Source organism: Protopterus annectens, chromosome 5.part0 (genome assembly GCF_019279795.1).
Source record: "Protopterus annectens isolate FY-2018-M chromosome 5.part0, PAN1.0, whole genome shotgun sequence".
NCBI classification, from domain to species: domain Eukaryota; kingdom Metazoa; phylum Chordata; order Ceratodontiformes; family Protopteridae; genus Protopterus; species Protopterus annectens.
In genome coordinates this window covers 466,157,738-466,182,132 of record NC_056735.1, presented here as the reverse complement: position 1 = coordinate 466,182,132, position 24,395 = coordinate 466,157,738, and the positions used below count along the sequence as shown (strand labels likewise).

General features: G+C 37.5%; 1 protein-coding gene across 9 annotated transcripts in view; it reads left to right on the top strand.

Moving 5' to 3' along the window:
* Nucleotides 1-24,395, top strand: part of DMD (dystrophin) — a 9,298,038-nt gene that overhangs the window by 1,590,454 nt on the left and 7,683,189 nt on the right. For all 9 annotated transcript variants that reach the window (XM_044072398.1, XM_044072396.1, XM_044072400.1 and 6 more), the window contains exon 7: nt 22,437-22,555. In XM_044072398.1, the coding sequence (XP_043928333.1) occupies nt 22,437-22,555 (119 nt within the window). The remainder of the gene's footprint in view (nt 1-22,436; nt 22,556-24,395) is intronic.

Sequence of the window (24,395 nt, the reverse complement as noted above, 5' to 3'; positions counted from 1 at the left end):
CCATACTAGAAAAAAATAGAGACATAATCCTGTTGGAAAGTAGAAAACAAAAGATCCATGGTGATAGAGTTTTTAAAGTCTTGAATTTCATGATATAATGACTTCATAACATCCTCATTCGATTTAATTAAAACAGCCAGCAGTTTCAGCCTAGTATGATCATATAACTCCACAATTTCACAATAAAAGGGTGAATCACAGTAAATACAGAAGGGCATATTCACTATACGTAACCCCTTAAGTAACAACTTCTCATGCAACCACTGTTCAAAATAATAATTGTCTAGTTGTATAATTTTATTTCACTATAACAACTTTTCAATATTAGTTATCTTAGTTTTCAGACTGTCATGATGTCCCAGGTTGGAAGTATGGCCAGAAAACGCATTATGTAACCAAGCCTCAATATTTGGCAACTCGGTGCTAAACGCAGTGTCTCTGTTTTTAACCCCACTGGTATCCTATTGTTCAAACAAAAAACCCTAGTTGACTATTGTTGCTGTTTCACTTGTGGTAGTCAATCCAAAACTATGAATTGGCTTACCAGCTTTAAATTCATTAAAATCCCATTGTAGTTGATTAACAGATTGTGTAAATTGCTGAATTAGAAGAGAGTTAGATCAATTGAAATATTATATAAGCCGGAAGCTCCGTTGTCAAATAATTCCTGTGAAGACATGATATCTAAAAAATACTTTGCGAAAAGATGTGAATTTGATGATACTTGGGATTAGTTCACGTGAAATATTTTACCTGTTTTTCCTGACTGGAAGTTACAAAGTTATATAAGTGGTTTATGTTTTTGTACATAGTTCTGAGGAAGTCTTTTAGATGAAAGCTTTTAACCAGCACTTGTATTTTTACAAACAGTAATTAAATATGATTTATAAATTTTCCACCGAGTTGGGTTTTCCTGTGGATGGTAAACTAGCAACTTTTATGGTTATTAATGCTACTATAATTCCTCTCCTTAAGTCTCCTAGCTCAATACTGCAGATGACCATTCTCCCACTGCTTATCTAAACCATATAGGCAAACTGTTATAAACTCTGATTTACAACCAAACATTACAACACCTCAACAGATATGGCATTTTCTCAGAAAAGCAATAAAGAGTCATGCCTAAATACAACACACCTACTGCTGACAATCCAGATTTTCTGTAACATGGAATATGGCTACACTTATGGATGGCTTCTTCCTAAGTCTTAAACATGCTTTTGACATATCTGTTTGTATATCTTTTGATCTGTCTATAGAGTGATGTGAATTTGGCTGTAACTATATTTGGTTGCCATCTGTTTAGTCAAAAAAAAATGGATAGCTAAGCAGATGGTTGACCGTGTGCAAAATTGCGCAATTCTTATTGTTGGGGAATATGCATGTCTCCCAATAATTTGTGTGATCTCTGAGTTTGTATTTATAATTACCATGAAATGTGGAGGTGCAGAGGGCTTATCTTTTCCAAAAATTGATGTTATTTTTTTTTCTGTTCTTTGACTTTTAAGTTTGCACTCTCCAAGGTTATTACGAGATGCATGCATAGTGTTTGTTGTTGTGTCTTTCGGCTTTTTCCCAGTTAGGGGTCACCACAGCGGAACTCTGGTCCGCTAATGATTGGCAGTAGATTTTTACATGCCGAGTTGCCGGCCCTGACACACAACCTTCAACAAAGGTACGCCCATTCACGCATGTCTCCACACAGAAGACGCTCTAGCTGAGAATCGAACAGGACAACATCTTACTGTGAGGCGACAATGCTACTGCATGCATAGTAGTATGCCAAAAATTGCATTATCAATGTTTTGAAAGTTAACTTGTGTGTCTTTTTATTAACTTTTGTAGCTCCATATCTGTCTCTCGCTGTTTATATATATAAAATTCTGCTTCTCCATGCCATTATCTGTGGTTTTCTATTTAAAAAATAGAACTGTTAATGGAACTGGCACATATGGCTACAAAATGAAAGGCCTACAAAGCATTCTACTGTAATTACTTAACTTGCTTGTGTCAGTGAAAGGCCTACAAAGCATTCTACTGTAATTACTTAACTTGCTTGTGTCAGTGAGTATATGAAAGGCCTACAAAGCATTCTACTGTAATTACTTAACTTGCTTGGGTCAGCAAGTATATGAAATGCCTACAAAGCATTCTACTGTAATTACTTAACTTGCTTGTGTCAGCGAGTATATGAAAGGCCTTCAAAGCATTCTACTGTAATTACTTAACTTGCTTGTGTCAGCGAGTATATGAAAGGCCTACAAAGCATTCTACTGTAACTACTTAACTTGCTTGTGTCAGTGAGTATATGAAAGGCCTACAAAGCATTCTACTGTAATTACTTAACTTGCTTGTGTCAGCGAGTATTGTAGTCCACAGATGAGAAGGTTGGAAAAGCCAGTGCTTTGTGAGAGACTAGTTGGTTGGTAGGATTCCTAAAACAGTGGCCACTGACAGATTTCATTAAACATTTTTCACTGTAATGCTTAACTCATCAACACCTATGCAATGTGGAATGTCAAATCTATATTAGCCTACACACATTATTATTTTCCAAAACATTTTCTGTGAAATCAACTTAAAACATAACACAAAAAAATGCAAATATTTTGTGAGCAATGAAAGCTATTAAAATGGTACAAACAGCAATTTATCAGTAAAAACTCATCTTTGCATTGATATCTGTCAGTACAGTCACAATCATCGCATCAGTGCTATAAAACCAGAATGCTATTTCTATCCCATGTTTCACAAGCAATTTGTCATATCTTGGAAACTTTGCAGCCTAGAAGTATTTTGTCAACAACCAGACATAGGTTTTCACATGACAGCAAAAAGTTCCTTACTATGTGCATGCTAAGATATTTATAGAAATATGAAAAATTATATTTATTTGTATAATTAACAATATAAATAATCCTGAATAGGTCTCAAAATCTACAACTTAGAGTAGAAATATCGATGGCACTTTTCTTCAACATTATCTCAAGTTTCATCTGATGCCATGTAATAGTTTGTAAGTTACCCAGTTTTATAAATATTAAGCACATATGGAAATATTTCATAATTTCATAATTACTTGCAATAACTACCAATATCTCTAGTCAGTGTACTGTAATTACACATTGGCAATGTACTTTTCTTCTGCCATGATTGTATTTCACACTGTGCCCCTCAATAACATGTAGGTTTTTGAGTTATGAAAACATGAATGCAAATATGAAAATATGAATAATAAGGGAAAATCAGTAAATTTTTCCATTACCGAGCATCCAAGATTAACAATCTTTGCATAATTTTATGAACTGCACCTTGCACTTTCTAATACTGCTGATTATTAATTTGTGACTTAGGTAATGATGATGGGCCCCAAAAATGTCTGAATGCCATAAAGCATCATGGGTGTTAACCTTGAATAGCTTAAAACAAATAACCTGTCTGCTAGCCTACTTTGGAAGTAATTGCCTATTCCAAAGAAATTATTGTGTTTTCCCATGTTTTAAATGTGTTTACTAGACATATTGTTGGTGAGTGCTTATATTGTCATAGAACATTAGCACATATTTGCATGCCATTTGCATTGTTGCTTAATAATTTGTTTACATCACAAAAGTCTAATTTGTAAATTTTGACCTCTGTTTCATTTCTGGAGTATTTTCAATTGTAATTCTTTTGATTGAAGTTATCTTCAACTGATAATAACCCCTCCCCCATGTAAATTGAAGTTGTGTATAGATATTACACTGATAAAAGGTTTACTGTGCCTTGGCAGCTAAATATCACAGAACACTTGGTAATATATTCATTTGTGGTGACAATTCGCCATTAATCCATTTAGCTATCTGTACAGTTACATGGAATGTGCTAGAATCAGCAAACCATTATACTTTGTCTGTAGGTATAAAGTGTAATGCCTGTGATTCAAGGTAGAGGTTTGTCTTTGGTCTTCCAGCCTTCAGGTCAGCACAGGCTGGAGATCCTGAATAAGAGGAGGATGCAGTGTTTTTTTTAATTTATTTTATTTTATTTAAAATTTATTAACCAGGTTACAGCACTGATCCCATTAGACCCATTTTAGTCTCTACTTGGGAAAATCACAATAGATACATGAATGTATACATATATTATCTACAAAGTGAATACCATAGTTGGCTTGGGGTGACAAGATTAACAGATAAATGACATTGTATGCAAAGTATGTGAAAAAAACAGAATATATATATATATATATATATATATATATATATATATATATATATATATACATATATTATAGATAGACTGGAAAATCAGAGCTTTGATTCACAAATTGTCAAAGCTAGTTCCATCTCACACATGTGACACACCAAGGCATGACTGCACACCTGATTCATCATTCTATAAGGCAGAACTTGCTGCATGTATGCTAATTTTAATACATATAACTGTTCTACCAACTGTGTTATTAGCACTGCCATTCATGACTCTCAACCTCTCAGTGCAAGAAAACTGGACAAAGCCAGAAAGAATGGTGGGGTGGGGCAAAGGCCCAAAAATAGGAACATAATTTAAATATTGCTCCTATAGACTTAGAAAGTTGCTAGTATAAAAGGTTTTGCATTATTATGTTTTTTTTCTGGAGGATATAAGTCTGAAACTCAAATGTCTGTCATTATTTAGTACTATTTAATAAATTCAATATTCAGTGATTTGCCAGAAAACTACAAATTTTATGAGGAATAGGCCAAAAATAATTGGCAAAAATCTGGACATTCTGTGAAAATCTGTACAGTTGAGAGGTCTGGTGTCATTTTTTTTTAAATATAAAGTAAGCCAGCCACACTACTTAATTACCAATACTTCCTTCCTTATGTCATCAAATCAGGTTCAAGGGTTCATAGGTGTGTACTAGGCTAATGGCCCTGGAGCCTTTACAAACCTAGTCCATAGAAGTGCCCTGGCATCGTGCTGCTCGTCGTTTGTTCCCAGTGACTCTATCAAGTAGAGCGACTGGAGTGATCCCTGGGGTGAACTTTCTATTTCTCATCCACTCATCAAGATTTATCTTAAAGAAGGGTAGTGAGGTGCTCTGCTTGACATTTATGGGAAGTGTATTCCAGAGCATGGGCAGTCTCTGGGTTATGAACCTGTCCCTCCAGCAGGTTTTAATTATGGTAATGAGGTTGAGGTCTCTGGAGTGTGTGGTGTGGAAGAATTTGGATTTCTTTAGATGTAGCATTTCTAACAGAGCTGGGTCACACATGACTTTTTAAGTCAAGCAGAGATCACCTTTTAGTAGATGATACGAGACAGAGAATAGTTGGAGTTTTTTGAGTCTGTCCATGTAGGACATGCATTTAAGGCCAAGGATCCTCTTTATGAGGTACTTTTGTGGCCTTTCCAGCTGTTGCAAGTGTCTAGTGAGGTACATGCCAAATGAGGCATTATGCTTAATATTTGGGCTAATGAGGGAAGAGGAGAGAGAGATAATGTTCTCTTTCTTCCTGGACGCAAAACCTTTGGTAATGAGATGTGCCACATAGAAGGACTTTCTGACCACAGTGGCAATGTGCTGGTCAAAGTAGAGGTTGCTGTCAACCTGTGTCCCTAGATCTCTTATAACATCTTCGGTGTTCAGTGGGCTCCCATCGATGTGGTAATTAATGGGAACTGAGTTTTTCCAAAAAGGGGATGACGATGCATTTTTTGGCATTACGCTTAAGGCCATCGTTTCGACACTAGCCATTGATCTCATTGAGGCCTTTCTGTAGGATGTCTACATCACTTGAGGAGTTAATAATGGCTCCTAGCTTGCAGTGGTCTGTGAACTTGGTCAGCCAGAGTCGCTCCGTGTTGGCCTGGACTTCTGAGAAGTAGGTGCATAACAGGGGAGGACCAAGGACCAATCCCTGTGAAATCCACTCATGAATGGTTGGCAGTCTGACTTGGAGTCGGCTACTTTCACATTGTGGGTTCTGTCTGTGAGCCAATTTGCAACCCACCTAGTAATATAGGGGTTAATGCCTAGTTTGATGAGTTTATCAATAATTCCTGAATGAGGAATGGTAGCAAAGGCCTTGGCCAGATCGAGGTAGGCTATATGAACTGCCTTGCCCTCATCCATAGCTCTGGTGACTGACTCAGAGAAGTCAATCAAGTTAAGCAAGCATGATCTACCTTTCACAAAACCAAATTGTGTGGGATCTAGAGTTTGGAGATTCTCTATATCCTTGTTAATTATTTTTTTTATTTATTTTTATTTTATTTTACATTTGTTGACCGGGCTAGTCCAGTTGGATATATGTCCATTTTCAGTGGAGGCCCGGGGAGAAAAGCTCCACAAATTACAACAACATAAAAGGTCAAGACAAAGACATTAACAGTAGAATTTGGTACATAAGTAGTTTTAAAAAATATAGTACAAGCCAAGATTATGTATTTTATATTTCAGTAGGGAAAGAAAAATTTATCTAAGAATAGATGAACAAGACTAATACATTTGCATTAGAAATGGTGTATTACAAATCTTTATAACATATTACAAACCTAGGATTTTATGTTATGTATTCTATTAGGGAAAGAAAACAAAATCTAAGACTTAACTAGATACAGTTAGTAGTTTATATTAATAGATACTAAGATCACACAAAAACCTAAGAAAGAAAACACTAGAGATCAATAGACAGAGTATAGAAGATCATTATACAAGGATGGATTTATAGTGTTCTTTATCACCTAGGTTGTGATACTATATGAAGGTGTTTGATCATTCCACAGTATATACATATTTACATGGGAAAAAAATCTTAAGGAAGGTTAAGCTCACTAAAAATTAGTGAGTCAACACAAGATCATGATCATAGGAGGCTAGGAATTGTGGGAGTCTAGTTAATAGTCAGGTGCTTAGTCTGGGTTAACACAGGGGCATAGCCAGTGTGATTTAAGGTAGGGTTTAAGCTTGCTTTTAAATAAACTGACCGAGGATATTGAGGTTAGCTGGCTTGGGAGGATGTTCCAGGCATTACCTACTGTATTGGAGAACAAGGTGTCACCAGCTGAGTTGTTGGATTTTGATATTTGTACAAGTAGGTTATTAGATGAGCGCAAGGTCTTGAGATTGTTATAGAGGATGACTAGGGATGTAAGTATGGGTGTATTTTGAGGTAAATACAGGATCTTATGGGCTACTATTAATTGATTAAAAAGTATTACATTTGGCAGCTCTAACCATCCTAGCTGATTCAGGTTGATACAGTGATGAATTCTATAGGAGGACCCAGCTGCAAATCTGGCAATATTGTTGTAGGAGGATGAAAGTTTACTCAGATTACTTCTACATATTTTGGTATAGATAAGGGGAGGCATAGAGCAAGGTAGAGATGAGGTGGGTGCAAGCAATAGTAACCCTGGCTGGAGGTGTTAGAAAGGGTTTTATTCTATAGAGGGAACCTAGCTTCTTGTTTACTGTTTTTATGGAGTTATTAATGTGAGGTTCAAAAGACAAGTTATTATCTATTAGTACCCCGAGTAGTTTAGTGGTTGGTTCAGGAGATATTATAGTTCCGTTATTTGAAGTAATAGTAAAGTTAAGTGGGGAGGTTCTGCGGGTAGAGGTAAATAGTAGCATTTTTGTTTTTTTGGGGTTAAGGATAAGACGTCTTTGTTGGAGCCAGTTTTCAACTTTACTAAAGGTATTTTGGGTTAGTGACTGAAGTTCTGATTGAGAAGTAGTAGAGCATATGAGTGTGGAGTCGTCAGCGTATTGGATACAGTCAGCTTGTGGAATTACAGAATGAAGGTCATTTGTAAAGATAGTGAAGAGTAATGGGCCTAATATAGATCCTTGCGGGACACCTAGAGCAACTGGGAGGTGGGAAGATAAAGTATTTTCCCTTAGTACAGCCTGTTGCCTGTTATGTAGGTATGATTGGAACCACTGTATAGTATGGTTGTCCAATGACAGGATTTTAAGTGTGTCTATAAGCAGGTGGTGATTCACCATGTCAAATGCTTTGGACAGGTAAATAAAAAGAGCTGAGGATAGGGTATCATTATTATGATTACTGTTAATATGGTTAGTAAAGGATAAGAGAGCAGAGGTGGTGCTATGAAATGGTCTAAAGCCATGTTGACAGGGTGCTAATAAATTGTAATCAAGTAGGTAAGTTAACAGTTGTATGTGTATACATTTCTCCATTATTTTTGCCAAAGGAGATAGAATAGCTATGGGCCTATAATTGGACAACTCCTTGGAGTTACCACCCTTATGCAGGGGAATAATGTGAGAGACTTTCCAGATTAGGGGAATAGTTCCTTCAGAAATAGTTCTATTAATGAGGATGGATATGGGATAGGCTATGACTTTAGCAGCTTTTTGCAGGTATTCTGCAGGTAATTGATCAGCAGAGAGTGTAGTGGGTTTAAGTTTCTGTATGAGGTTACAGATGAGTGAAGTGGGCACTGGCTGAAAATGAAATTGATGAGAATTATTGGTAGAGGTTGCGGCAGAGCATGGGGTGCTAGGGGATAGCTGGTTGACTAGGAATTGTATAGTTTCAGTGAAAAAAGTATTAAACGAGTCAGCTATTTGGATGGGATTGTTGTGATCAGAGCCAGAGGGAGAGGGAGTACTTGAGCATCCAGGGTGTAGGAGGTTATTGATACCTCACCAGAATTTTTGAGGATTATTTTGGTTGACTTGTTGTAGTTAGTAGTAGTTGTTTCTTTTATCGGCTAATATGGCTTTTTTTGTTTCATTTCTTAGCTGTTTGAATTGCAGGTGGTCTGAGGGGCTTTTTGTTGAGCGCCATTTGGCCCATAGTTTATTTCTTGGAGGATTTTTTGTTTGGTAGTTTTGGTGAGCCATGGTGCTGGTTTGGTTCTAATTCTAAGTTTGCATAATGGGGCATGGCTGTCTAAAATGATTAGAAATTTAGAGTTAAAGTATTTCACAGCATTATCTATTGGGAGGTATTTCAGGGGTGACCAGTCACAGGTGCCTAGTTCAGCTTGAAAGTGAGCAGGGTTAAAATTTTTGGTAGTGCGTATAGTTCTACAGATGGTTGAGTTTAGGATGTCAGTTTTTGTTCTGATTAAATAGGTAAGCAAGTGGTCACTTATATCCTCACGGAGGGTGCCTGTTTTATAGTTGAGTTGGGGGGTATTAGTGAGTATCCAGTTAAGGGTACTAGTTTTGTTGTCAGTTTTATTGGTGCAGGTAGGGGATATTATAGTTTGGGTAAAACCATATAAGTTGATATGAGTAGAAGGCTGCTCAGATATACAGGAGTTCCAGTTAATGTTAAAATCTCCAAGTATAATGGTTTCTTGGGGGTAGTTACTTGAGAGCCAGCTAAGGATAGCCTCTAATGTGTTGATGTTATTGCCTGTGGGGAAGATAGACACATGATAGATATATGGCTTTGCTTTTGTTAAGTTGAATCTTAGTTAGAAGAATTTCTGCATTGTTGCAAAGTGGAGGTTTGGAGTCTAACAAGGTAACTTGTAATCCATTGTTATAAAGTATGGCTACGCCTCCTCCTTTTTTAGTGTTACGGTCACGTGTTATGATATTATAGCCAGGGGGTAGAACTGCACTGTCTTGTATTGATGGATTAAGCCATGTTTCAGACAGACAGAGGATGTCAAAGGAATAAACATCAATAAGGGCATGCAGATGAGCTATTTTATTGTTGATGCTACGAATGTTAAGATGAGCTATCATTAGAGAGTTGGGGGGCTTGGTAAGTGTTTGTGAGATTGATAATGTTGGTGTATCAGGGTGTGTAGCTGTGATAGTGGTAGGACCTGGGTTTGGGTGTATATCACCATCTAACAGGGAGTGGACCTGAACTTTTAGGATGAGTTGTAGGAGTTTAAAAATTAGGTTCTTGTTTTTTCTAGCTAGTGTGTTACATTGAGAGATGCGATGGAGTCTATGAAATATGGCTGCTGAGTACTTAGCTGAGCTGGGGAGGTTGCTAAGACTGTGAGTGGAGCTGGGAGTAAGGACAGAGGTGTGTGTGATGTGGGTATGCAGTCCTAGGAATGTATGGTGTTCGTAGAGAGTAAGTAGATAGGGAATGATACGTATAATTAGGAGTAGTAATAAATGTAAGGGTTTACAGGGTCCTTGGGCCATTTGTTTAGGTTAAGGTGGTTGAATGTAGGGATATTTGTGGATAGAGTGGTAGGGTAACGGATAAAGGTAGATGAGTGATGGTTCTTTAAGTGGGAGGAGATAGGGGTTAAAGTGAGAATATAATAGAGGTGATAGCACTTTAAGTGGAGGAGTTAGAGGTTGGTCTTAATGCATAGGGGTGTGGCAGTTAGTGTATAAGTTTAGGACCACTGGGGGCGGGTGGAATTTGGGGGCAGGGTAGGGGAGCGGAGTGAGCCCGCAGGGCGAATGGAGCGGGATGAGCCACATAGGAGTTCACCCTAGGAGAACAATCAGAGGAGCAGTAAGCAAAGGTAAGTATGGTAGCAGAGGGTGAGATGACACAATGCCTTGATAATAGAATATGCAGAGAGGGTTGGCAGTGAAGAATATTAGAAGAAAGAAAGAATAGAGTGAGAGTATTAGCCCTTCCAGAATATTAGAATCCTAGAGCCTGTAAGTTACTTAAAATTTGAGTCAGAATGGTGGTCTAATGGAAATTGTTGCCCTCTAGTGGACAAAAGCTGTTTAGCAGAGGTGATATATACTGAGAAAAAAGTGCAGGGCAGTAAGTATGCTATAGAGGATTGAATAGGATAACAGTAAAATACTTGTAGTCTAAGAGGGGGGAAGGGGTGACAGGTATGGGAGCAGTTAGTAAAGGCTGCCGGCTGTCCTGGCTGGTGGGAGTAAACTTACAACCTAGGATATCTCACACTAATTGTCTATAGACTTTGGTATAAAGTACGTACTTTCACTTATAATTAAATTCCCTTGGGGACTGTTGCAGAGGGAAGGATAGGTTCAGTTCCTTAGTAAGGGGAAACCGCAGTGTGTTGAGGAGAAAAGTTGTTTTTCAGCATGCAGGGCAAGTCCTCCTTAATACTGGGAAACCGGGTTGGGCAGCTGGGAATATAAAGGGAGAAGAGAGACAGTGGTAAGACACACAGAGAGAGAAAAAATAGACAGTTACACAGGCTAATTAAGTAGTAACTAGAGCATAGTACAGATATTAACTTGCATATTAAAACAGTCTTGACTACAAATATTACTATGTCTCTATCAATGATAACATTCAAGCAAGACACTTATAAAACAATATAGCTCATAAACAATAAGGTTAAACTCTTCTATGGCTCTATCAAAGATAACATTCAGCAAGACATTTGTAAAAACAACATATCTCTGAAACAATAAGGTTCAACTCATCATATAACTATCATGTTTTACAATTAGGTCCATGATGATGTGCTCCATAGCCTTGCATATCAGACTCATCAGGCTAATGGGGTGATAATTCCCAGGTTCCATAGTCGCTCCCCCTTTATGGAGAGAGATGACTGTAGCAGTGCACCATTTGGTAGGGACAAAGCCTGAGGTGAGGCTGTGATTGAACAGCGCACACAGATGTGGTGCCAGTTCACTTTGTAGTTCATGGAGAACACATCCAGGGATATTGTTGGGTCCCATGAAAGCTGTATTCTTGGCCTTGGACGATGCAGCTTTAACCTGTGCTGCAGGAATACTGGGTGCCTGGCATTCCTCTGGTATTGTGATTGGTCCTTTAGTGTGGTAGAGAGGGGCAAGGTTGACTCTGAATCTGTCAGCCAGTATATTGGCAATATCTGTTGGCTCAGTATAGGAGGTACCATTGTGCAGTAACTCAGAGCAAACCTGGGTATTGCCGTGGAAATTCTTGATAGTACTATAGAAGGCTTTGTGGTTGTTTTTAGTGTCTGTCATCATTCTGCCCTCATAGCTGGCTTTAGAGGTTTTGATGAGGGATCTCAACATTTTGTTGAGGCTAATAAGGGAATTTTTCCAGTGTTGGGACTTCACCTTTTTCTGCAACAGTTTCTTCCTTCTGTTGTAGAGTTTATTAATGGCAGGGGACCACCAGATTGGCTCCTTTTTTTGGAGGAGAGTGTCTTGGTTCTGTTGGGTATGGCTAGTTTCATGCATTTATGTACATGTTTGTACAGTGCATTGGTGTATGATTTGGCAGTCATGCATCTATTTTCCATTGACATGGGTGCCGTGAAGTTAGCCACCTCTATTTTTAGGAGCCCAAAGTCAGCTTTGGAGAAGTTTCTCATGGTGTTTACCTTTGCAGGGGGTGTGTGTGAGATGTGGATTTCCATGGTGATTAGTTTGTGGTCAGATCTAACCAGGGAGGATTTGACTATTGGTGTAGAGCAACTGTTGCCCATGTTAGTAATAACCAGGTCAAAGATGTTACTACCTCTAGTGGGGGTAAGAATGAGCTTGTCCAGGACATTGGAATTGATGAATTCCAGAAAGCGTTGGGCCAGTGTATTGCTGCATGTGTAGTTTTCCCAGCTGATGGAGGGATATTTTAAGTCACCTAGTGTGAGAGTGTTGAGTTGGACACTAACAGTTTTCAGGGTGCTTAGGAACATGGAGTGAGAATCTTGGGACATGGTCGGGGACCTATAGCAGACTATGACCTAAATCACCATCTTATCCAATGTTAGTTGTATCTGAAGTCTCAGATGCATTATGCTGAGCTACTAGTCTGAAGCTGTGCATATCCTTTATGAATATGGAGACACTGCTGCCTTTGGAGCTTTGGTTCATGTTCTGGAGCCAAAAGGTGTGGAATGAGTTATAGCCTGGTAGCGCAGGGGTGCTTTCTGCTGCTTTAAATGAGTTCTCTGTTAAAAAAAAAAAAAAAAAACTTAATACTCAACAACTTTTATTCCATCTTCTTTTTGCTGTTCCCAGAACCTTTTCACTTTCTGATTTCTGTTTTCTTATGAGTGGTGCCTACATAAGGTTTCCAAACTGCAATTTAGTTCTTATTAGCACACAGTATAGCTTTAAATCTATCATATGGTTTCCTGACTTGTAATATCTGAGCATATATCCTATGATCATATGAAATATGCTTATTTGGTGGATGCCATCCATCCATGCTTATGAGTGATATTCACCTTTAATAGCAACCTGATGAATGTCTGGCACCATTCACAGAATTCAGAAAGCAATTAGACAATGAAAGTAGATTCCTAGTCCTTTTACTGTATCACTGACACATGCTCACACAGCCTGTCACTTAGGGACAACTTAGATTCACCAAGCCACCAATGGTGCCACTTTGGTTGCCAAAAGAAAAAAACCCTGACTACAGCTCAGGCAATCCAAGTTTAATTATCTGCTTGGTTGCCTGATGGAATGGCAAAGAGGAATTTCATGTCTATCCTTGATGGGAGGGGCAGCTAGCACTGGTGAAGACTGACACTTGTAGGAAAATGTCAGGACGAGGGGCAGAAGGAACAGAAATAGTTATGCCCACCTTTCATACAAAAGCAGGGCAGACACTAATTGTGTGGCACTTTCATTCCACAGCTCTCCTACAAAGATGGACTGTCAGTACACAGGGGAGGTATTATTAGGCCATGTAAAAATCAGCACATGCAAACAGATGAAGTCCTCTCTATCAACCCATATCAGTGCATGCCCTGTTGGGGTTACTAGCATAATAGAGCCTGCCTTAGAGAATGTGATCTATCTAGTCAGACACTATTGCATTAAAATGAATACTGGGGATCCATCTAGATGAGAATGGGGAGAGGCAGTAGGGCCTACAGTGGTAACTTGGTCAGTCTCTGTGAGCCAAAAAAAAAATTACCTAGTGCATGTCTTGAGAGCCAGAAGGGAAATGCACTACTGAGAAACAACACATGAGAATTGAGGTAGGACATACAGAATGTTTCAAGATATTATCTAAGTTAGTCTTAGATTATATATAGATGTCTTATCCATGGTTAAGATTTTTACCTTACAGACACAAGGTGCAGGGTTTGATTCCCTCATGGGGTAATTGGTTAGGCTTGAAATGGCCTACAAAGGTAGGTAGCCTAGTACTAATCTATGAACCTATGAACCTGTGAAAAACAATAATTTTTATAAGCTGGTTGTCGGCCTATCTCTGTGGCACAAGCAGTAAATACACTGAGTTGGGTGCAGCAGCAGAGATAAGTGGGTTGAAATCTACATTATTGATACTTTAATTTAGTGGGTGGGTTTGGCTTAATGATGAAGGTTTTCACTTCACAGACACAAGGCACAGGGTTTAATTCTAAACTCACACTATTGGTTAGACCTAAAATGACCAGTCAGGACATTTAGCTTAGTATTCATGTATGAACCTGTGAACTAGTTCCCATTCCATATAATATATTTATCTGGATGTCTCAAGTTGTGAAGCTTATCAGATTGAATCTAATAATCCATTTCACTGTTTTGATATGTGTAAAAATCTGTAAAGATAGCAACCTGTCTCTATGCTCTGTATGCTACAGGCTGCTAAGAGGTAATCTGTGTATGGCATACAAGGCATCCTCTGACACATTACTGATGGATTTACAGCACATCTGCAAATCAGATGGCATCAGAAATATTATGTCTAGGGATATAAACCTCTTCCGCAACAACAACAGAATGGTTTGGAGAGACAGGTATATTCCGTAAAGGATACTGTTGCTATAAACAGATTTCCTATCCACATAAAACAAAGTTCAGCACTGTCCACTTTCAAGCACAAATTAGATCTATGGATGAGAAACAGAAAATATACCCCAGGGCTGTTCCCTGTACTACTAATGGACAGATGCAGCTCCAAAATGCTTTATCCCATGCATGGGTTCCCTCACATTATTTATGGTATGATCCCAGTAATTTTTATTAGGGGTAATATATAATTATTAATCATGTGAGAGGTAAGGTCATTCTATAACCAAATGTGATGGGTTATTTTGAGCAGAAACAGAGAAATTGGCAACTAGCCTAGTACTTACCTATGAACCTATAAGGTGATGTGTGGCTGAATGCATGTTGTGTTAAAAACACTTTTGGATGAACTGTCAAGGGCAAACAGACAAATAATGAAAAAAGGTTAAAGGGAATAAAGCATGCATGAGGTAGGACAGCTAGGGTCTGAGGGAGAACAAAATGTAGAAGAAGACATGGAGAATAAAAAGAAGTGAGAGTTTATATGCAGGAAGGCAGGTCTGGAGAAAGTTCTAGCCAGTAAAAAATCTGACTCTGAAAATCAGTGATTCTTTGTACACAAACTCAGGAGAATATTACATAGGGAAAATAATAATAAGGAAATGAACATTTAAAAATATCCCCTAAATGTAAAACGAAGGAACAGCAATGATACCAGAACCCATGGCAGAACCTAGAACTCACCTGAATAATGAAATCAGGCTGCGAGAGCCGAAAATAAACACATATTAAAAAATCACTAAGTCCGACTATACTTGGTAGATAAAAGCACTTTAATACACACAAATGCCAAATGTTAAGCAATTCCATTCCAAAAGCTAGGAACCTCATCAGAACATTTAAGCAATTAAAATGTAGTTTAAATAGTTAAATGACTCAAACACATGACTAAATCAAAGAAATCACCGTTTCCCAACAATGAAGCAGGATGTAAACAGACAAGAAATAAAATTTAAAGCTACAAAGATAACAACTTATATATATATATATATATATATATATATATATATATATATATATATATATATATATATATATATATATATGTATATATATATATATATATATATATATATAATAAAAACATGAATGCTAATGTTACAGTCTTGAGACTCACATATTCAGAATGCTATTAATAGAAATAGCTTAATTTAAACCTGGCAACTTATTGGCTTCTAATCTAAGCTGACATTTGAATTCAACCTCGTAAAGCTTCAACTCCCAATGGCCACCATTAATATGCAAAAACAAAAAAAATATATATGCTCTTGACAGTTCATGTTTATACAAAACATTGATCTCATTTAATGTTCTAATAGCATATATGTGCTCATAAATGCAACTTTTCAATTGTCTTTCAGTTTTCCCTATATAATAAAAGTGACAGTAGTTTCAAAAAGCAATATAGACGACACCAGCAGAGTTGCAAATACTTGTATGTCTGAACATTATTTTCTGGAGACTGCTAATCACAAGAAAGCCTAAAAACTGCTTCATGGGTGATGGCTTGGAATTTGTGCTTATATTGTACTCCTGGTGAGAGAAGAGCAGAGTGCATTGATTCCTGACTGTTTCTGGTTGGGCATTGAGTGTCTGTGCTTGACATTCCTGATTGGTCTGTTGTTATTCAAGGCATCTATGAGGAAAAGGCTACAACAAGGCTACAGACCCTTGCATAATATAGGGGCATGACTGTGGATCAACAAATAGGCCATGGCCTGCTTCTCATCTTGGGATTGGTGCTAAAGTTTTGCTTCTGGTGGGAGAAGAAGCAGAGGAGCATTGTATCCCAACATAGCAAAGCTGTGGTGAGACCAGCACTAGTAGTAGCCAGGCAGTAGCCATTCATGCAACTCCCCTCTCTTCATCATTCCTGACGAGCTAATTCTTTGTTCTCAGTAAATACTCCTTGATTTGTTTCTAACTTCCGAATATCTGCATACATACTTCATCTTTACATTTTCAGGGTCTGCATATTAGTTTGCCCTCAAGTGTCTTGTCAGTGGCCTGTACACAGACAACTTGAGTGACATTTTTCCTGTAAAAGCACGATTGAAATTTCACCAGTACCTAGTTGCCCACCAGACAACTAGTTTGCAGTGACAAGCACTGTCCCCAGAACTACAACTTGGATACTACTGACATTGCTTTATTTTCTCACTCCAACTGTCTAATCAATAAAAGAAAAGTCTGTTACCATGGATACAAACCAACTGTTTAATCAATAAAAAAAGGATCTGTTCTCATGGATACAAACTTTCCCACTATCTCCGTGGTGGATATGGGCATACTGAGGCAATGTAAGAATTGCATGACATTTACTGACAGCCAGTTAAATCTCAAACAAACTGATTTGGTATGTGAGGGATATATTTACTCAATGTCTCTGAAGGCAAAATCTTCAGATAAAAGTACTCCTAGTGTCAATAAGATTCTCAGTAGTACACACACTGCACGCATTGCACACAATTCAAAGCAGACATATAGACCTACATATGCTCAGGCACTTAAATATAATCTTCCTAAACCCCAAATACCTCCTAGATTAAGTACACATAACAAATACCCTCAGCAGTTCAAATGCACTCTTTCAAAACAACACCAACATCAACACATAGATCCACGTCTCATGAAGTCTCTAATTCTAAGCCCATAAGGCAAACCACCACACAATCTAAAATTCTATTCATTGGAGACTCCATCATGAGACACACAAATGTCCCTATCACCAGGCTGAGTATGGAGAAAGTCATGGTCATTTGCTTATCAGGGGCTAGGATCCACCACATTATGCATGCACTCAGGTCATTGGACCACAAGTACCAGTATGACTCAGTCATAGTCCATATGGGAGTAAATGACCTGAGATGTACTTCCCAAGACTATAAGAAGAAAGACATCATGGAGCTCTTGGAATATGTGTCTCAGGCTGATACAAACCTAACAATGAGCAGTATTTTACTTTCTCCAAGGATGATGCCATAATATGATCAAACAATAACTGACTTTAATAATTGGCATAGATTCTGGTGTCATTCTAAGGGGGTGCAATATCTGGCAGAATGGAAGAAGATAGTCAACAGATCACACTGCTTTGCCAGGGATGGTCTGTACCACTCCCCTGTAGGCTTTTGAATATTAGCTAAAACATTGTCTCCCATAGTGCCTTTTTTAGGCAATGCCAAAGTGAAAGTACTTCCAACATAGCAAGTCAAAACCAAGAAAATCTAAAGGTATAACTGCTCAGTGCTAGCAGTCTAAAGAAAAAAAAAAACACTTCCTAGAGAATGCAGACATCTGTGCAGTCACTGAGACATGGTTTAAAGCTGCAAACATTTAGACCAGCTACTACACAGAGACTAAAGGTGTATGAGTCTCTATTTACATTAAAAATAAATATACCTTAAGGCTGGTCAAACAGACCATTATACTTGAGCTGCTCCATGTTCAAATCACCATAGGTAAAATCCAATACCACTTTCTTACAAGCTATAGGTCCTCATCCATGACCCAGGAAACCCATATCATGTATTTAAACTTATTGGAAACACTCACCATCAAACTAATACATATTCATGGGTGACTTTAATTACCCAACTATTAACTGGGAATCCTATATGACACCAAATTTACAGGAACAGAAATACCTGTATTTTGTAAACATAAACTCCATGGAACAGATTGTCAATACACCAACCAGGGGAGCAACCATACTGGATTTCATCCTCACTAATATTGGAGACTGCTGCACACCCCCTGCTGTAATGTCTTCCCTGGTAAGGCCAGACCACAAAATGGTCTAGTCTGAAGTAAAAATGAAACCTGGACCCCCAGCTAAACATGGGATATTTAGGAACTACTCTAAGGCTAATCTCTTGCTATTAAGTGAATAACCTGGCAAAATTTCAAGCCCCCATAAACCCTGACTACACTACTACCTATGCAGAACAATTCACAGAAACCCTGTACAAGCATGTTAATAGCTGCATAGAGGCAGCTGTACCCACCATGAATAAGTACAGAACTTACTCAAAAAACAAGCCACCCTGGTGGAATCACAAAATCAATAGGATGTATAACAAAATGGCAAAAATTAGGAGATACAGCACTCAGCAGGAAAAAATGTCTCTCATCAAACTAAAACAACTCAGAGGACAAATAAAGTCTACCAAACCATAATTTGAGATATAATTGACCTCCCAGGCCAAGGACAACCACAAGGCATTATTTAACTGTGTCTGCAATCTCAAAGACAGTACACAATGATGTGCAGAGCTCATTGCAAGTGGAGCCACCCAGAAGATATAGCAAACCTCCCGGCTGACAAGTTTAGCTCCAACTTTACCCCACTCTCCCAATCAACCTTCCCTCAGGAAATAATATCAAAAATAACTTCCCCTGCTATCACTAGGAAACATATCCTTAATCTTTCTCTAAGGCCAAGAACACTGCATCAGTGGGCCCAGACAATATCCTGGCATGCCTTCTAAATAGCATGAAACATGGTCTGAAATAGCTATTAAACTGTAGTCTTCAAACAGGTTTCATGCCTCATGAACAAAGAACAGCAAAAGTCATCACTCTGCACAAGAGTGGGCCATCTATAGACCCTGGTACAACAGACCCGTAAGTCTCACTAGTCTTATATGTAAAGCCATGGAAATGATCAATAGTGATATAGCAAACCTCCAAGCACTGGACCCTACCCAGTCTGGTTTTGCCATGGGCAAGTCATGCCTACTCAACCTGGTGGACATCTTTGAGGAGGTCACCAAAGCAATGGATGAGGATAATAAGACTCACACTGCCTACCTTGACTTGGCCAAGGCATTTAACACATTACCCCACTTGGGCATTGTTGACAAACTTAAGAGGTTATATACAAACCCATATGTCACCTGGTGGATAACTAACTTGCTCACAGGCAGACACAGGAAACTAGAACTGAGGAGTCCACCTCTACAAAGTAGCCAGTCACAAGTGGCATCCCTCAGGGATTGGTCCTTGGAAGGCTTGTTTTGGCATTTACTTCTCTGAAGTCAAGGCCAATGTTAGTGGTCTTTTGCTGACTAAATTTGCAGATGATGGCAAATTAGGAGGTATGATTGAATCTCACACTGACACAAATGTTTTCTAGGAATGGCTGACACTGACAAACAACTGGTGTCTAAGCGATGGAGTAAAACTAAATGCCAAGATAAATGCATAATAGTATCCTTTTGGAAGTCATCCACCCCTGGTAACTATCATATTGACATCACATCCCTTAGAGTTGACCCAGGAGTCAGGGACTTAGGGGCACACATAGATAGTAATCTAGCCTTTCACCATGCATGTCTACAGAAGTAAGGAAATCATTCTATGTTGCACAAGTTATAAACAAAGGTATGGCATCCAAGTACAATGAAGTCATTCATCCACTGTATCAGACCTATCATTGAGTACAGTGCCCCCTTTGGTATGTGCCTAACCAGACATATCCAACAAGTGGAATGTCCACAGAAGTTCTTCACCAAAAGAATACAGGGCATAAGTAAAATGTCCTGTGCAGACCACCTCAAGGCCCTATCATTGTATTCTGTTTCTTGCAGGCTTTTGAGGGGAGAGCTAAGCCTGGCATACAGGGCACTGTCAGACCTCACTCTAATGGAGCTCTTGCATATCCACAAAACAAACAGCACCAGAATTACCCATTCTAAAGACTTAAACCTTACCTGTGATATAAATAGGACCTGATGGAGACACTAGTATGTATCCCAGAGACTACCCTGTCTCTGGAACAGACTACTCATCCATGTGAAGAAGATTTCCTCCTTAACCTAATTCAAGTGCAACTTGGGCAATTGGATATGGAACAGGAAAGTCATCCCTGGATTGGCACCTACATCTCTAATGGACACAGGCAACCAGTGAATGGCTCATCTCTCAGGCTCCTGCTTGTAAATGTTTCATCTCCTAAGCCCCTGCTTATACGTATCAAGAATATCAGAACTTGTCAGAGATTTTGGTATGCATAGCTAGGCTTAAAATGATGTCTCCTGAGTGGACTAGTGTTTGCATTGGTGATGAATGTGGTTGTGAGTAAAGTAGCTTAGAAAATGATAGATGCTAGATATGCAATGCATTTTTGCTTGCTAGAACCAAAATGTGAATGAGGGAAGAGAGGACTTGCATGAAAGTATGTTTAAACAAAAAGAGAATGACCTTGAATAAAGATAAAGGAAGGGTTTGGGTGATATGGCAAAAACTGAGGATATGTATATTTCAATGAATGAAGTACCTTTGCTAGGAATAAATTCTGGGAGAATGATTAAGTTACGATGCCATGAAAATGTTGATAAAAGAAATGAAAAAACATGTCTTCTATGGAGGATGTTTAGATTAGTGTTCAGGAAAAAAGGTTTAGCTTGTGAATTTGGCATTGTTAGGAAAAACATCAAATCTGTCAAATGCTTATGTGATCCCAATGAAATATGAAAGGGAAATTGTGCAATTGGTGTTTTCTTTCATGTGGGGGCTCAGAATTAAATCCAGTAAAAAGAGCCACATTGTATATGAGTTTAGATGAAGGGGGATAGGGTTACTAAAGATAGTTATTTATTCTGCTTCTTTAAACTTGTGTACAACATCAGAGTGGGTAAAGGAAGAGAATGAGAAATTAATAGTGGGAATGTTTAAACATAAGTGAAAGATGTTATGGAAGATGAGAGTAAGAAAAAGAAAAAATAATATGCGCATGAGAAATAAAAGAAATTATGAAGAAAGATACGCGAACAGGGAAATAAAAATTTATGATCTAGCGAAAGATAAATGGATGTGGTATAATAAGCAGATGAAACAATATTGTTATGTAAATCCATGAGAAAATTTGCTGACAGAAGTGATAATGCCATTGGAGAAAGAATAAAGTGGTGTGTACCAAGATAGTGGAGTGTCAGGATTTCGAATGGAGACTGATAATAAATAATTATCAGTAAATGGGAATATGCCATATAAAAAGAAAGTTGAAAGACTGTATTTATTTTGCGGGGAAGAAGAAGAAACAACAGAGCACATTTTTTTTTCAAAATGAAAGAGTGATGAGGCTATGGAAAAGTTGTGTGAAGACTTTTTTTTGTAAATGTTAATCACATAAGCAATATAGATATAGATATAATGATATATGGATATGATAAGAATAATAAGGTATATGTGAGAAGGGTAACTAGCATTTATTTTATGTAATATGGGTTATTTGGAATCAAAGATTTAATGAAATTTTAGTTAACGGGAAATGGATTTTGGCAGTTATATTGCAAAGAATCAGGTTATGATTGTAGAGGAAGTGGGTTCAATTATGGAAGAATAACAATGAACATGTCATAAGAAAATGGTAACTAGTATGAACTGCACACACCCACACACATCTGTGTGTGTGTGTGTGTGTGTGTGTGTGTGTGTGTGTGTGTGTGTGTGTGTGTGTGTGTGTGTGCGTATCAGTAAATATGCAAACTTTGTAAATTTGTAAACTTTTGTTGTTTGTAAGGCACTAGTAAAAGAGTTTCTAGATATTTTTCCGTTTAAAGTGCAAATTATTGTCACTATAGTAATATTGTTCTTCAAATGATGGGAATGATCTTGCTGTTAAGTAAGGGCAAATTGTCAACGTCATCAACATCTTGCATTATTAAATGTGTTATGATTTTATTTCTTATGTATATTTCCTATTTGCTGATTATTTGACTGGTTGTTTAAGATAATTTCATATTCATGTTTTTATACACAGACCCAACCTGTTTGATTGGAATAACATTGTACAGCAGCAGTCAGCTACAGAAAGACTTGACCATGCTTTTAGAGTTGCCAAACAGCATCTTGGCATTGAAAGGCTCCTAGACCCCGAAGGTAAGCGAAAATCTTTTCTTAATACAAGCTTTTTCTAATTTTTTTACTGCCATTTCTACCATTAGTACCTCTTTTCTTTTCGCATGTTTCCTTGGATATAATTATCCTACATTCATATCAGTACTCTGGACATTTTTCTCAACAATTTATCTTAGTCATTTCAGTAGAAAAATGGATGCAACAATTTCCTCAATGTTTATGTAGTAGAAAACGTGGGTGGTCTTACGCCATAGCTAAATTTCTAAGTACTTTTAGTGCCGATTATTAGGACTGAATATTTAAACATGACATACAACATCTTAGTATATGCCATAAAAGTATCAGAAATAGTTTAGGTCTTGTACATGAGGATAAGGAGATTTACTACAAACAAACGTCAAATTAGATTGACTACCAACATATTGTGACTCATTTTTTGTATGTATTTATTTATGTTTTTGGTGAAGAGTTTGTATAATTGTAACTTTTAGTCAGTAGAGAGTGCTTCCTTGTTTCTGCGTAGAAAAAATATAGAAATAAACCTGGTGCTATTAGTAGTTTTACCAATGCGATGTAATGTGAATTAGAGGATAAATTCACATGGTCCTGAGTTATGATTATTTATATATTTAAAACTGTGAAGGTGCGATGAATCTGCTAGTATTTGCTCACTACATTGAGAACTTAAAAAAATGAACAAACATAATTGAGATTCCAACAATACATATATTTCTGTATACTTGTATACAAAACTGCATTCTTTTAGCATGTTACTGAGATAAAATTATTATTATTATTAATTAAATTACAATAACAGTAAACACATCACACCATATTGTAATTTAATATATTGTAAATATTAATTTTTATTATTTATTTTTTTTTAAATTTAATTTTAAAAGGAAAATTCAAACATCTACTAAGCTAATATATATATATATACATACACATATATTATATATACATGGATACATTCCTTTTTATATTATAGAACAATGTAGTTAAAAGTTAAAGTTATAAATTTTCTTGCTAAGTCAAGACAATTAATTAATTAATTAATTATAAATTTTTTTTTTAATCAAATATTGTGTGTTAAAGCAATTGTGTGGTTGTGTTAATTGTGTATGATGAAGAAGAGGTTGGGAGTAATACACCTCGGCGCTTACTACAAATAAAAGGTCCGTGCTTAGTACATTCTGCCGTGGTATTTTTCTACCAATTTGTTTATCGCTAGTTTGGTATTGTTTTTGTTCTTTTCCAGTTTGTCATGTTACTGAGATAACTAAAGTACACAGTAAAGGGAGGCCTACTTGAATCACAATTTTATAGAGCTGAAGCTGGATTTGAATGTTAATTTCTGTAATTTATTATACATATATGGTGACTGCCTATCTGTCAGACTGCCGTTTGTTTAAACAAATAGCCAAATTTCTAAGGATAGTGAACACTCTCTTCATCTAGGGCATCTTTCATTGAATACAGGAAGATCAATCATGTGTTCTGATAAGGCGGTTTGTGTTAAGTCTTGTACAAGAGCTTCAATGTGCAAGTCTTTGCTGGTTAGGGTGAGGGTTAGGTAAGGGGATAGATTTAGTTTTGTGTATGTGAGTGAATTCTGGTTAGGGTAAGGTTAAGGGATAGCTGTAGTGTTGTGAATTTGTGATGTTGTGTATTTATGCATGTATGTCTGAGTGGTTCCCCTTTATAATTGCGAAATACTGAAATCTCGAATTTCAGTATTTTCCGACCATAAAGGCAAATTTTTATTATGTCAAAAGTGCATAATCGCGAATTTGAATATTTCAAATTCGCAGTTATGGCTTTACATTACGTGACGTGCGCTGTTTGGTTTGGATGTTCA